The following is a 16,258-nucleotide window of genomic DNA, read 5'->3' as shown; positions in this document are numbered from 1 at the left end:
CTTATCCCGAATAAGACCTTTAGCGGGATATGAGCTACTATCTGGAATACTGTGGGCATGAAAAAGAAAGGAGGACCAAGGAACTCTTCATATAATTCATCAAAATGCCTTTATTTGTATGGCATGTTCAATGAAAACAAAGATTAAAAACTGCATGGCCTTTGTCCAAAGATACGATAATACAAAATGTAAATCAAGGCAAGAAGCATCAGAACCCCTAGAAAAGTAGTTTGAACTTTTAATATGACTGGGCAAAGTGGTAATAAAAGGAGAGTCATCTATTATAGTACACTAGATCACAGCAAAAATGGACCACAGCAGTCTAAACATAGCAGAGGGCAATAAATCAACATGTCCACTAGATGTCAGCAAAGGGACCTCTTATGTATTGTAAGTGTGGTCAGTGTCTGTCACCTTGATTATTCAAATGTTTCTCTCGACCTGTGCACCTACATTGTAAACTTTCATTCATAGGTTAGGTTGTTGCAACCTCTCAGTGGGTAAAGGGAAAATTAGAGTATCATGTAGCAGCCTAAACCTATCGATGTTACATTGAGCTGGGTGAATGGAATATGAATAGTAGTCATCCAATATGCTGTAATAGAAATAAGGCCATGCCCATAAAATAAAATCTTATCTTATCTTAAACGGGCACCGACCGCCACTGGAATACGGATAACCTAATTTGAGCCCAGTGGTGCAGCCATAACTGCGGCTATAAATTAGGACCCTAAACATAATCTGATGATGTTGTGAGGCACATGTAGCCATGCGGTTCAAATGATTCAGCTGACAAGACCTGTTCTCCTATTCTCTTTTATGGTATACATTCTGAGCAGGGTACATCAAAGGCTAAATCACTATGAATACATTTATGCCTTCACATTTCCATGTATGTGTACTGTGTGTCTACTGTGTGTGTATAGCTGTGCATGTGTGTGTGTGGGGGGGGGGGGTGCAGTGCATGCATTTATCACTGTATCTATGTACTGTATGATGTGGAGGGGAGGGGAGGGGGAAAAGGGGGCGGGCTAAACAACTGTGAAATCTCTTCACTAACCCATCAGTGCTCGAGGCCAGTCACACTTCGGCTGGCTGTTGTGTGTGAGAGGTAGTTCATTGAGTTTGACTGAGGGTCCATGCAATGAGTGAGACAATTAGCCTAATGAAGTGCAGAAACAGCAGGGAAATCACACTCAGTGCCCAAGTAACAGTTGCTCAGTGAATATTCATGGTGCTGGCAGTTTTGAAATACATAAGGCACAGTGTCGCTGAATACCAATCATTGCATTTTCCACAAAACACCGCCGCTCCCTTAGGGTAAGCACACGCTAATCATGATAATTTCTGATATAATTTTGGGACCGGCTCTCTCACATATGTAACATCTGCCATTGTTGTGGCCATCCAACAGGCCAATTATTATGCAGCCATTTCTCAGAAACATATCACACCCTTAACGTGCTACAGAGTAACAGCGTATGGATGACTTCTGTAAGAGTAAACACAGTATATAACACTTGGGGAGGAAATGGATTGAGGACTCTTTTCTCATGTGACTCAATATACTGGTTCCTTGTTGAATCAGTCAAAGGCAAGTCAAGGATAGTGGAAATTAAAAAAATTGTGGAAAAAAATATATATTTTCATGCTGTTTACTGTAATGGCAAGTGAATTTGCATTGATTTGCATTTGACGAACAACTAGTGTCTTGACAGTTTTATTTGACTTTGGCCATAACTGTGGAGGTAATGCAATCCAGACTTAGCCCGGTAAAAATGTCTAAATACCACTGTTTACTTTTTACATGCTACAGAGTGGTCACTCACGGCAACTAAACGTCCCATTTAAAGCAGCAATCAATGTAAATTACGCATTGAGATAAGCATACAGTGGATCTTGATTAAGAAAACAAATCAGATATGTCTCTATGAAAATGTTCTCATTGATTATAAGTCAGGGAAGCGCTTTGGGACATTTGTGTTTCCATTCATTACAGCTGGCCACTGACAGTATCACAGTAATCTGATGATAGGAGGGGTGAGTTAGGTTTTCATTTGTTCTATCATCACTCACCATGGCAGAGAGCACTGCAAAAAACAAACGGTCAATCACCATGTATCAGATGGATGTGGAATTATACAACATGGCCCACAATCCTCTACAGCCAAACGGATAGCCAGTAGGACAGGCAATGTATGACTCAACACTGCCATCTAGAGATTCTGTACTAATATCCTAGCCCCATAAAAACATGACATTTTCAAGAGTTAATTTGACCATATACAGCATCTAAACCATCATTTATAGACATGCATTAACCCCAAACTGCATCAGGTCTTAAATTGGAACATTCTTACTGACCTTACTTACTGCTAACAGAAACCTTAAAAGCTCTCTGGGGTTCCCTGAGAATTAAGTTGGCGTACCAACAAACTGGAGCCATGTTTTGAGGTTTTTGGAATCATTCTATTTTGTTGCACTAAAACATTAGGACCTGAAACTGAGCGCTTGATCATGACCACTGACCAGTTCTCAAAAAAAAAATCACCAACATGAGCCTAAAAATGCCTGAAGTATTCCTGTAGGCCTATGACCTCTAAAAGCAATTTCTTTACAACCATGCGTTAACTTCAATGCATCATTTAAAACAAAACATTTTATTAAATATAACCACACAAATGGTTTCTAAGGTGTTATGGGTAAGATTTTTTATAGTCTGAGACACTGTCCCTATGGCAGCTGTGTCACCCTCCCGAGGCCAGAGTTCTACTGTGAATGACAGACCAGTGCCACAGGGGTGTGAAAAACTCTGAGACCCATCAAACACATCTGTGTCTGTGTGAATCTGTGAAACAATGGAAATTAAAGTAGATTTCCATCAAATGTAAAGCATGAAATCCCCACATCGCCTTTATATAATTTGTTTGATTCTTTATGAGAGCGTGAGTAAGTAAGTCGTAAGACACAGTGTGAGTCACCTTCCATGGGGCTCTTAGAGTTAATCAGAAAACATGCAGGGTGGTAGAAACTTGTCTCTGAAAATGAATGATAGTAAGTATAGTAAGTGTGGAAGAGGTGAAAAAAAGGTGAACAAATTGTTGTTTATCAACAATAACAAGCCACCAGGGTCTGACAACTTAGATGGAAAATTACTGAGGATAATAGTGGACGATATTGTCACTCCTATATGCCATATCTTAAATTTAAACCTACTAGAAAGTGTGTGCCCTGGAGGAAAGCAAAGGTTATTCCATTACCTAAGGATAGTAAAAACCCGTTTACTGGCTCAAATAGCAGACTAATCAGCCCATTACCGAACCTTTGTAAACTTTCGGAAGAAATTGTGTTTGACCAGATACAATGCTATTTCACAGACTTTCAGCACACTTATAGGGAAGGAAATTCAACAAGCACAGCACTTACACAAATGACTGATGAATGTCTGAGAAAAGTAGATGATAAAAATATTGTGGGGGCTGTTTTGTTACACTTCAGTGCAGCTTTTGACATCATCGATCACAGTCTGTTGGTGGAAAAACGTATGTTATAGTTTTACACCCCCTGCTATATTGTGGATAAAGAGTTGCCTGTCTAACTTTAATGGAAGCCTCTCCAACAAAATCTATGTAGAATCAGGAATTCCCCAGGACAGCTTTTCAATCTTTACTAAACACATGCCACTGGCTTTGAGTAAAGCCAGTGTGTTTATGTATGCAGATGACTCAACACTATACACATCAGCTGCCACAGCGACTGAAATGACTGCAACAGTTAACAAAACGCTGCAGATAGTTTCAGAATGGGTTAAGGAATAAGTTAGTCCTAAATATAAAAAAACCCGAAAAGCATTGTATTTCAAATCAAATTGTATTTGTCACATTCGCCGAATACAACAGGTGTTGAATTTACCGTGAAATGCATACTTACAAGCCCTTAACCAACAATGCAGTTCAAGAAATAGTTAAGAGAAATGTTTACAAAAAATGTAAAAGTAGCACAATAAAATAATAATACCTAGGCTATATACAGGGGTTACCGAGTCAACGTGCGGGTGTACAGGTTAGTCGAGGTAATTTGTACATGTAGATAGGGATGAAGTCACTATGCATAGTTAATAAACAGCGAGTAGCAGCAGTGTAGAAATAAAGGTGGGGGGGGGGGTCAATGTAAATTGTTCGGGTGGCCATTTGATTAATTGTTAAGCAGTCTTATGGCTTGGGGATAGAAGCTGTTAAGAAGCCTTTTGGACCTAGACTTGGCACTCCGGTACCGCTTGCTGTAGTGTAGCAGACAGAACAGTCTATGACTTGGGTGACTGGGCCTTCCTCTGACACCGCCTAGTATATAGGTCCTGGATGGCAGGAAGCTTGGCCCCGGTGATGTACTGGGCCGTATGCACTACACTCTGTAGCGCCTTACGGTTGGATGCTGAACAGTTGCCATACCAGGTGGGATGTAACCGGTCAGGATGCACTCGATGGTGCAACTGTAGAACTTTTTGAGGATCTGGGGACACATGCCAAATCTTTTCAGTCTCCTGAGGGGGAAAAGGTGTTATCGTGCCATCTACACAACTGTCTTGGTGTGTTTGGACCATGATAGTTTGTTAGTGATGTGGACACCAAGGAACTTGAAACTCTTGACCCGCTCCACTACAGCTTCGTTGATGTGAATGGGGGCGTGTTCGGCCCTCCTTTTCCTGTAGTCCAAGATCAGCTCCTTTGTCTTGCTCACGTTGAGGGAGAGGTTGTTGTCTGGGCACCACACTGCCAGATCTCTGACCTCCTCCCTATAGGCTGTCTCATCGTTGTCGGTGATCAGGCCTACCACTGTTGTGTCGTCAGCAAACTTAATGATGGTGTTGGAGTCGTGCTTGGCCACGCAGTCGTGGGTGAACAGGGAGTACAGGAGGGGACTAAGCACACACCACTGAGGGGCCCCCATGTTGAGGACCAGCATGGCAGATGTTGTTGCTGCTTACCCTTACCACCTGGGGGCGGCCCATCAGGAAGTCCAGGATCCAGTTGCAGAGGGAGGTGTTTAGTCCCAGGGTCCTTAGCTTAGTGATGCGTTTTGTGGGCACTATGGTGTTGAACGCTGATCTCTAGTTAATGAACAGTATTCTCACATAGGTGTTCCTTTTGTCCAGGTGGGAAAGGGCAGTGTGGAGTGCAATTGAGATTGCATCATCATCATCTGTGGAACTGTTGTGTTAATTGAGCAAGTTCAGGAGACTAAACTGCTTGGAGTAACCCTGGATGGTCAAAACATATTGATACAACAGTAGCTACGACGGGGAGAAGTCTGTCCACAATAGAGCACTGCTCTGCATTCAGCACTATCCACAAGGCAGGTCCTACAGGCCTTAGTTTTGTTGCACCTGGAATACTGTTCAGTCGTGTGGTCAAGTGCCACAAAGAGGGCCTTAGGAAAATTTTAATTGGCTTAGAACAGGGCAGAGCGGCTGGCCCTTGGATGTACAGTGAGCTAACAATAATATGCATGTCAATCTCTCCTGGCTCAAAGTGGAAGAGAGATTGACTTCATCACTACTTGTATTTGTGAGGTATTGACATGTTGAAACAGCACCGAGCTGTTTGCTTGAACTACTGGACACCCATGCATAGCCCACAAGACACGCCACCAGAGGTCTCCTCACAGTCCCCAAGTCCAGAACAGACTATGGGAGGCACACATTACTACATAGAGCCATGATAACCAGGAACTCTATTCCGCATCAAGTAACTCATGCAAGCAGTAGAATGTGATTTTAAAAAATGATAAAAATAGATCTTATGAAACAGCGGGGACTGTGAAGAAACACAAACATAGGCACAGACACATGCATACAAACACACGATAACATACGCACTATACACACACACGTATACATGGATTTTGTGTTGTAGATATGTGGTAGTAGAGTAGGGGCCTGAAGGCACACACTTAATATGTTGTGAATGTATTGTAATGTTTAAAAAAATGCATAACTGCCTTAATTTTGCTGGACCCCAGGAAGATTAGCTGCTGCCTTGACAGTAGCCAATGGGGATACATAAATACAAATACTTATAGTATATCCTCATAATTAATCAAATATGATGAATCTCTATTTTTCCTATAGACTAATAGTGACTGGGATACAAAACCATGACCCATTGCCATCAGGATGGGGCATTAGTGTCATTTACCTTCATACTGAAAACATAATCCAAACAATTAGTAAAGATCTTTGATCTCTCAACATACAGACTGATGTTATATAGTAGAGCAGGGCTCTCCAATCCAGTTCCTAGAGATCAAGTCTTGATTCACTGCAACCCTAATCTAGCGCATTGGATTCTAATAACTAGCTTGTTGATAAGCTGTATCAAGTAGGTTACAACTGGGGTTGGAGCGAAAACCTACAGGAGGGTAGCTCTCCAGGACCAGAATGAATGACCACTGCAGTAGAGAAAAATATGGTTTTGGTTCCACCAGCCAGTCATTACAGGATGAATTCCAAAAACCACAAACCATTGTTGCAGGTTGAAAGCATGAAAGAATAAAAAAAGATGTATCGACCTATATTTTATTTAGATAGCGGCCGATAAAAACCACACAAGCACGACGCTTTGCCAATTTATCAAGAACTTCAACATGACAAAAGAACCGTGGGACTTTTTAGCTGTACAAAAACAAATGATACAGTATATAAATACTTGGCCATAAAAGAGCAGCACTATAAATGGCTCTTGGTTGAAATGCTAAGTATACCCTTGTGTACAGTTTGTTGAAATAAAGCACTGCATTTAATTTTCTTGCATTATTCATTATTCTTAGGAAGGCTACATAAAATGGCATCCCTCCAGGAGCTCAGGTTTAGCACAAGAAACAAAGTTATAGGAAAACTGAGAAAAAAACACTGATGACCATAAAACCGTGCTCATTAACAGTGAAACCAAAATTCACACCCACATTGTAGTCAGTCAAAGTGAACAGTAAAAGACAAACTATGACAACAGTTAATCAATGCAATCTAGTGTGCCATAATCAACCTGCAGCCAAAAAACAAGCTCAACAATGCATCATAGCCTTCAGGTGAAAAATAGAAAACCAATCAAATACAAACGTCATGGGAATAATGGTTAAGACACAGAAAATCGCCAAGGATCTGCGAGATACTTCTTGTGTGGTTTGACCGGCCTGTAGTGCAATACCGTTAACAGCCTTGTGACGCCTATTCTGTTCATGAAAAAAATGTGGATACACAAAGTCTGAACAGCACAGTAGGCCAGAGCCCTGCAGTGCGGTTAATGTGATCTTGAACAACAAACAATCTTACAATAAAATGTAAACCTCACAAATATCTATTCACCTTTTTTTATTCATTTTGGACATAACTTGAGTGTGTGCATGTTTGTGTGCAGTGTGTACACAGCTGTGCCATCACGCAGGCCCTTTGACTGACCAAAGTTTAGAATCACACAAGCTGCATAACCAACACAGCCCAGACCACATGGGGGGGGGGATACAATGAAGAATGCCACAAGGCAGAGCTTTGGTCAGTCAGTGCCACGTTTCAGCAATTTAAATTGTTCTAAGAAAGAGCTAACGGGACAGAAAATGGAGTGAAAATGATTGCAGGTTTATAAAACATGTCTTTTCAGAGTTGTAAGGAGACCTCTGAGTACCCAGATGTGTATGTATGAATGAGAGGGCTGTTGATATAAGAGAGAGATTAACTATGCAACAAGGTCTTATTCTAACAACTCAATTTCAAGTCACCTGCTTCAGTTGAATAAAATTTAAAATACCTGTGCAAAACAAACAAAGCTCAAATAAATCTTAGAACCAAAAACACAAACAGAATAAAGAACAAGTTTTACATTAAATATAAGATTGCAGAGGTCCGTGGATGGGTCCTTAGTCCTGAATCAAAAGGGTTTGGAATTGATACTACAACTGACCCCTGTCGGCGGGTGTAGAAGTGGAATGCAACTGACAGGGTTTCTGGCCACACCACTGCACTGTGATGGGGGTGCAGCACAGTGGCGCGTCTTACTGGTCCTCAAGTTAGTTGGGTTTGCTGGGCCATTTTCCTGCATGGTGTAGATGACAGACAGACGGAGACAGTTCAGAAAACAGAGATGAGGGCGAACACCCCATAGAGGAGGGCGCAGGGGTACGCCACCAGAAGTTGCTGTCCGTCCATGGCCAGGGCCGAGATGAAGATCTTGGAAGCGGAGAAACTGCACCAGCCAATTATGGTGGCTGCGATGATTATTCCAAACATGCCTCTGAAAAAGGTCAAGAAAAGCCAGTTAGAACAGTTGGTACATTGTTTGGTAAGAAAATGTGCAATTTAAATTGTCCACAAACAAAGAGCATCAAAAGTCAGTCATTTTACAGTTGCAAAGGCTCATATTATGTTATGCACCACCTGACACTTCTAATCCACAGGTCTGCTCTATATAATGTGACAGAGTACCTTACTAAACTGATCTAACCTCTATTCTCAGGCCCATGTTTGTACTTACTGTAAAGAGAAAATTATTCCGAAGCTGGCAAGGAGGATCATGGGTAGCAGGCAGTAGCCCAGGACACTGGCGACACAGCCAAACGACACACCTGTCATGCTCATTAGGTTGAGGAGACAGTACATCCCCAGGCAGCCGATGACGCTGATGCCATACACATAGCCAAACTGGATCTTTCCTGTCTGTAGCAGATAGACAGAGACGGGAACATGTGGACAACTCATCAGCCATCTGCGTTTACAGCCATTTCTTCACAAGGTATAATGACAAATACATACAGATACCATGTAAGTGTTCAAGTGCTGTACTGCATCAGTAATAGAATAGTTCTTACCAGAAGTAAGGTGGCTCCGAAGGCCAGACAGAACACCATGGGCCCAGCCAGGTCAGTCTCGTTCATAATGTTACCATCTGCTGCCTTCATGGGGTGGAGCACTGTTAGGGTCTTCTGCCAGATGTGGTCAAAGTTAATGCCCAATTCTGTGAGGTAGAGCAAAAGCAATACATTATATTAAAGCAATGTCAGATTTAAGTGAAAGGGTTGGTTGAGAGAAGGGACAACTCATTCTTACAATATAGCCAGAAAAAATGAGAACCATACAATTCTCTATACCTCCTAGAATGACACTTTTTCAGTTTAAAAAGGAAATTACAAGCAACAGAAACATTTATTTTGTATCAAGAACACTTTTCACTACGACACACCAATGTATCAGATGAATGCTCATCTCCAAAATAAGACCTTACTTGGAGTAATTTATTAGCTTAGCAGGATGGCCCTGGTGATCCCTGACTGCTGACCCATTTAGTGCACACAACTGGGTCACTCTACTTGTCACAGGGGAGGGCAACATGGACACATATCTCACTAAACCCATCATAGTGCTCCACCATAGAGATGTATAGAGATCACAACTTTGCATCTGTCCTGTTATGGCATCTGAGCACGCGGGTAGCGCCATTGAGGCCATCTGAAGTTTGAAGTAATCAATTTTCTTCTACTACTTCTTGAGTAGGAAAACAAACAAAGTTACATAACTGGAGTGTATTGTTTGAATAGGTATGAAGCCAAGGTTGGCGATTTACTGCCACCTGCATTTATGGAACGTTTGCTCACAAGTATAATTAATTGACTGATCCCTCCTGATGACCTGGATGGAATTATGTGATCCTTCCTTAAACCATAGGAAGTCCAACCCAGTTAACCACTTCAAAATGGTGAAAGTCCTTAATGGTGCTGCCCATGCTAAAATTGGCTTTTGGGCACTAGAGTCCTCTATATATCTTGATGTGCTCCCAAGCCAAAAGGATCTGACTTGTTCATTTCCCTCTAGTCGGAATGTGGACAATCAGAGCCCGGCGCGGTATATGGCTGGGAAAACATACTGTACCTCAACCTAGGGATGGAATACACTATATATACAAAAGTATGTGGACACCGCTTCAAATGAGTGGATTCAGCTATTTTTGCCACACCCGTTGCTGACAGGTGTATAAAATCGAGCACACAGCCATACATTCTCCATAGACAAATATTGTCAGTAGAATGGCCTTACTGAAGAGGTCAGCGCATTTCAAATATGGCACCACCATAAGATGGTGCCACATCGTACAAGTCAGTTCGACAAATTTCTGCCCTGCTAGAGCTGCCCGGTCAACTGTAAATGCTGTTATTGTGAAGTGGAAAGGCGCAACAATGGCACAACCGCGAAGTGGTCGGCCACACAAGCTCACAGAACGGGACCGCCGACTGCTGAAGCGCATAAAAATCATCTGTCCTCGGTTGCAACACTCACTACCTAGTTCCAAACTGCCTCGAAGCAATGTCAACACAGAAACTGTTTGTTGGGAGCTTCATGAAATGGGTTTCCATGGGCGAGAAGACGCACACAAGCTTAAGATAAACATTGTCAATGAAAAGCATCGGCTGGAGTGGTGGTGGAGGAATAATGGTCTGGGCTAAGCACCTTAGTTCCAGTGAAGGGAAATCATAACGCTACAGCATACAATGACATTCTAGATGATTCTGTGCTTCCAACTTTGAGACAACCATTTGGGGAAGGCCCTTTCCTGTTTCAGCATGACAATGCCCCCGTGCACAAAGCGAGGTCCATACAGAAATGGTTTGTTGTGTGGATGTTGTGGAAGAACTTGACTGGCCTGCACAGAGCCCTGAACTCAACCCCAGAGCATGTGTCCACATACATTACATGACCAAAAAGTATGACATACGCCTAATCATCCTGAAATTATAAAAAGGTGAATTGAGAAGATTGAAATACAGCTAGTAAATTAAACCGCTGTTTTCGCCAGCATGCTAGGCTAGCTAATGCTATAGCCACCCATTGGATTCCATGAAAATGCAATGCCTAGGGATGGGGTGAGTAGCTACCAAAAGTGTAGTTGAATCCGATGGGGTGCTTTAGCATTAGCTAACCTAGCATGTTGACAAAAACGGCAGACATATTTCAATCTTCTTGGTTCACCTTTCATCATTTTGATTAGGAGCTATATTCAATCGATTGCTGAAGGGTTACAGATTTCACGATAGAAATGTAAAAGGTCATTTCCGATTGAGCCGACATATTAACCATGCCTGCAGTCTCCACTAATGCAGGAACATTTCCATTTTAAATCACACTAACACAAGACTTCATTGATACAGATAAAATAGAGCCCTAGGAGTACAACGACATATTCCATCCCTGGATTGAGGAATGTTTTCCCAGCCATATACTGCGCTGGGCTCCGGCTGTCCATATTCCGGCATAGCACTTATCCGACACGAGAACGAGAGTCGGATCCTTTTGGCTATGTGCTCCCCTGACCACTCATACCTTGAGAAATGTGTCTTCATTCCCCCAATCCCTAGTATGAAGCTCCATTGCTTCAGAGTAAGTCAGAGGTAAAGATCAAATCTAAAAGCTCCACCTGGCTTCAACTAGCCAATCCTCTCAGATCAACAAAAGTGCTTAGGCAAGTAGAGGAAAAGGATTGATTTGTGATCAAGCAACTGAGTTAGAATTCTTTACCACCCCTTTCCCTATGGAGTATCACCACTTGGTTATCCTTACCCTCCAGCAGCGGGGGCTCATCATCAAAGCTGCTGCCGTACATAGACTGTGTGGGGGAAGGTGTGAAGGCTGGTGTGGGCTGGTAGATCTGGCCTGTGTAGGGCTGCTGGGGTTGCATCATCCCTGGGGCTGAGTACCCCATCGGTTGGGAGTAGTCATACTGACCCCTGAGGGGGAAACATAGGCACACTTCTCAGAAAACCTTCATGGCTTTGTTAAAAACACTATGCCTCAAGCTAGTAAGCAACACATAGGGAACAATACTAGCAAAACAGGCCGTTGAGAGACATTGAGGGAAAATGCATTGTTATCAAATTGTTGACAGGCATGTGTATTTTCAGAGCACAGTGAGTTACAGATAAGTAACTGGGGTCAATGCAATCTTAACAAGTTGACAAAACATACTGTTTGTAGGGGTCTTCTGTGTTACTGTAGCCATATCCAGCAGGTTGGCCTTGGTCATCTACACTGTAGCTGGACTGGTAGAAATCTGTGTTGAAGTTGTCAAACCCTGACATTTTTGACCGTCTGCAAAAAATAAATAGATAATGAGCATTGTACACCCGGAGGAGAAAATGGTGTAAACAGCATTCAATTGATGGCTAGTTTAGCACCGCTTGATGCATTGGTATCTGGGAAGTTAGTGTGTACTGCTGCCCTTATTCCTGGTATGATTCTTTTCATGTAGATACGTTTGCTCGCTAGAAACGTAGCATCAAGGGGAAAGCCATTTGATGCACCAAATATACTTGCCATCTGTGGCTAGACAGTCTTACTGACCGCTAGCTAGCTAAGTTACCTTCCAATCTTAACGGTAGTGGCAAACTTAGCTATATTCAGGAAGACAGTGAACATATACCTGATTGGTTAACTAACTATCCAACTAGCTACCCAACTCTAACGTTAGCTACCTGGCTGTCTAATGTTTGTTTTCAACGGTATTCCCTCTTGATATGTGACTTTAGCTAGCTAGCCATTTAGCTAGTTAAACTAGTGATGAGCTAGCCAACCAACATTCTAGCTAAATCAAATTTCATGTCACATGTGCCGAATACAACAGGTCAGGTGTCGACTTCACCGTCAAATGCTTACTTACGAGCCCTTTCCCAACAACGCAGAGTTAAAAAGCAACAAACATGTTCAAACTAAAACAATAAGGAGACTGGCTAAACAAGGAGTACCGGTACCAAGTCAATGTGCTGGGGTACGAGGTAGTTACAGTAATATGTACAGTACCAGTCAAAAGTTTGGACACATCTACTCATTCAAGAGTTTTTTTTGTTTTTGTTTTTTTTTTTTACAATTTCCTACATTGTAGAGTAATAGTGAAGACATCAAAACTATTAAATAACACATATGGTTTCAAGTAGTAACCCCCCCCCCCCCCAAAAAAAGTGTTAAATCAAAATATTTTGTATTTGAGATTCTAAGTAGCCACCCTTTGCCTTGATGACAGCTTTGCACACTCTTGGCATTTGCTCAACCAGCTTCATGCGGTAGTCACCAGGAATGAATTTCAATTAACAGGTGTCTTTTGTTAAAAGTAAATGTGTGGAATTTCATTCCTTCTTAATGCGTTTGAGCCAATCAGTTGTGTTGTGACAAGGTAGGGGTGGTATATAGGGTTGAAAAATTCCAGTAACTAAATTTCCAGAAACCCTGTTTGGAAGATTCCTGGATATCCTGCTTATTCTAGTTTTCCAACCAGGATTTCTGGAAAACCTGGGAATTTTGCAACCCTAGTGGTATACAGAAAATAGCCCTATTTGGTAAAAGACCAAGTCCATATTATGACTAGAACAGCTCAAATAAGCAAAGAGAAACAGTCCATCCTTACTTTAAGACATGGTCAGTCAATGCAGAAAATTAAGAAATTCAAGTAACAGACATCAACTGTTCAGAGGAGACTGTGTGAATCGGGCCATGGTCGAATTGCTGCAAAGAAAACACTACTAAAGGGCACCAATAAGAAGAAGAGACTTGCTTGGGCCAAGAAACACGAGCAATGGACATTAGACCGGTGGAAACCTGTCCTTTGATCTGATGAGATTTTTGGTTCCAACCGCCGTGTCTTTGAGACACAGAGTAGGCGAACGGATGATCTCTCCGCATGTGTGGTTCCCACCATGAAGCATGGAGGAGGTGTGATGGTGCTTTGCTGGTGACACTGTCTGTGATTCATTTAGAATTCAAGGCACACTTAAACAGCATGGCTACCACAGCGATAGACCATCCCATCTTGTTTGCGCTTAGTGGGACTATAATTAGTTTTTCAACAGGACAATGAACCAACACACACTCCAAGCTGCGTAAGTGCTATTTGACCAAGAAGGAGAGTGATGGAGTCCTGCATCAGATGACCTGGCCTCCACAATCACCCGACCTCAACCCAATTGAGATGGCTTGGGATGATTTGGACCACAGAGTGCTGGAAAAGCAGATAACAAGTCTTCAGCATGTGGGAACTCTTTCAAGAGACTTCGTGAGAAATGCTTTTCCAACAGCTGGTTGAGAGAATGCCAAGAGTGTGCAAAGCTGTAAAGGCAAAGGGTGGCTACTTTGAATATAAAATATATTTTGATTTGTTTAACACTTTTTTTGTTACTACATGATTCCATGTGTGCCATTTCATAGTTTTGATGTGTAGAATGTATTAAATAGTAAATATATTGAACCCCTTGAATGAGTTGGTGTCCAAACTTTTCACTGGTTCTGTATGTAAATGTCCGTTTTAAAAAAAAAATACATTTGCTAAAATGTCTAAACCTGTTGTTTCTTTGTCATTATGGGGTATTATGTGTACATAGATGAGGGGGGAAAACAATTGAATACATTTTAGAACAAGGCTGTAATGTAACAAAATGTGGAAAAAGTCAATACAACCCACGCATGTAGATAGTACATTTAAAATCATCGAGGATGACAAAAGTTTGACAACTTATTTCCATTGTGGCGACTTCATACCCCTCCACAACTGACGTGTAGCACCCATGTTGGTGATGCCTCTGCTGCTACTACAGCGCAGAAAGCCCACCACACATCAGTCTAGAACAGTAGTCATCTCCACTACGAGCTCTGACATTTTCAGAATGGGGGTCAGGTCTCATTGATCAAGCAGCCGGGGCTGAGATGCATCTTTTAAACACAAACTTCAGCCAGCTATTTAGCCAAACCAGACAAGTCAACATGCCATCAGTCCCGCAACTCCGTGGATATAAATAACTAGATATCCAATAAACTTATTAAAAACAAAAACGCTGATTAAGAAAGAAACACTAACAACAAATATGTAGCTACAACATTTACAGAGTTCGCTGTTTAGGCTGCTTTACAACGCCATGGCAACCACGCAAAGAACGTTAACCTAACGTTAGCTAGGTGAGTTAACGTTAGCTAGCTGGCAAGTACGTTTGTTAAACATGCGGGGCAATATTTGATTAAATAAATAATTTGCCATCTAACGTTAGCTGGTTAGCTAGCTAGTTTACTAAAACTGGTATTTAACGTCAGCTAGCTAAGTAGCCAAATGTACTCCAAGTTAGCTGGCTAACTGGATGCCTAACTAGTTTCCGTAGACAATCAGGGTGGCTAGCTAACGTTGGCTAACTAGTTAGAGCAGACTAATAAAGGAATGCAGCCTCGTAATTTACCCGACTGATTACCATACCACTGCACTACCTATAGTATCAGTCTGGAAATTATATCTAGTTACATCATAACTGCACGGATATTAATTGTAACGTTAAGCTCGCGGGATCAGGCGGCTTTGCTAAAATGAATGTGGGCCTCGACACAATATTTAACCAAGCTATAAAAACGTATTTTACTGTTACATGGATTTGACTAAGCAATACTAACCGTTGTTACCTGCAACGATGAACTATTCAACACTGGACTCCGCCAACTTCGTTGCTAGATACGTGTCAAGAAAAAACTAAAGGAAAGTTTTTCCGGGTCTACTCTTCTATGGTATTTGGCGGTCAGGAAATATACGTTAGAGGTGCATAGTGCCACCTATTGTGTGGGGTGAAAACGCAGAAAAACAGGGAAAAGGGTGAAGAAGGTTGGATGGGTAGCACCCCCCCCCCCAATTCACAATTATGTCAAGTTTCTTATATTTCTTGATGGTTTGACATTTATTGCCATTTCTTCCTCATTTGCACTTGCTCCTTCAGCTATTTGCACTGCCTCTGCATAGGAGACCTGGTGGAAAAAAAGGATATTTGCTACTTCAACCTCCTTCGCCCTTACCGGCCACTCCTGGAAGCCGGGAGCATGGTTCCCACCCCAATGGCACACTGTATCCACCGACTCTTCCACAACATATTTATTCCATCTGCACAAACTTGCCATGTGGCCAAACATTTTACATTTAAGACACTGCAATGGTCTATTCATGGTTTTGACCCTTTCTGCACTGCTCTCACCATGGAAACTTCAAATCTGTCTCACTCGCACAGAACATTTCTGATCCCCCATAATTGAAATACTCCACTTTCTCCACCGACACTACACACTCGTCTCATGCCCATCTGCACACCCCACGATCTCCCTCCTACATACTGGCGCCTGAAACACTGTAGTGGGTTCGGAAACAAAAACTCACAGGACTTTATCCGGCAAACACTTTGCATCAAATCTCAAGATAGACATGGTATCCTC

General features: G+C 42.1%; 1 protein-coding gene across 2 annotated transcripts; it reads right to left on the bottom strand.

The window, feature by feature from the left end:
- Positions 1 to 6,558: 6,558 nt before the first annotated feature.
- Positions 6,559 to 15,566, bottom strand: LOC106567491 (protein YIPF5). Of its 2 annotated transcripts, none has more exons than XM_014136781.3 (6): positions 15,464 to 15,566; positions 12,002 to 12,124; positions 11,597 to 11,763; positions 8,857 to 9,002; positions 8,523 to 8,704; positions 6,559 to 8,282 (listed from the first exon to the last, which is right to left on the bottom strand). In XM_014136781.3, exons 2-6 carry the CDS (start codon positions 12,112 to 12,114, stop codon positions 8,120 to 8,122), a joined length of 771 nt encoding a protein of 256 aa, XP_013992256.1. In that variant the 5' UTR covers positions 12,115 to 12,124; positions 15,464 to 15,566; the 3' UTR covers positions 6,559 to 8,119. The 2 variants fall into 2 exon arrangements, with proteins under 2 accessions (XP_013992256.1, XP_013992255.1); XM_014136780.3 differs by having other exon boundaries at positions 7,872 to 8,282; positions 15,455 to 15,561.
- Between the last annotated feature and the right edge of the window lie 692 nt (positions 15,567 to 16,258).

The sequence above is a fragment of the Salmo salar genome, chromosome 13, assembly GCF_965601325.2.
Source record: "Salmo salar chromosome 13, fSalSal1, whole genome shotgun sequence".
Taxonomy (NCBI): domain Eukaryota; kingdom Metazoa; phylum Chordata; class Actinopteri; order Salmoniformes; family Salmonidae; genus Salmo; species Salmo salar.
The sequence above is the reverse complement of the archived record's forward strand: the minus strand, read 5'-3'. Positions and strand labels throughout refer to the sequence as shown.

Coding starts and splice junctions, on each gene's coding strand:
- LOC106567491 (XM_014136781.3), bottom strand. CDS start 12,114: ATGTCAGGGTTTGACAACTTCAACACAGATTTCTACCAGTCCAGCTAC. Junction 9,003..11,596: donor TGAGCCCCCGCTGCTGGAGG/GTAAGGATAACC, acceptor TCTACCTCACAG/AATTGGGCATTAACTTTGAC. Junction 8,705..8,856: donor TCGGAGCCACCTTACTTCTG/GTAAGAACTATT, acceptor TATCTGCTACAG/ACAGGAAAGATCCAGTTTGG.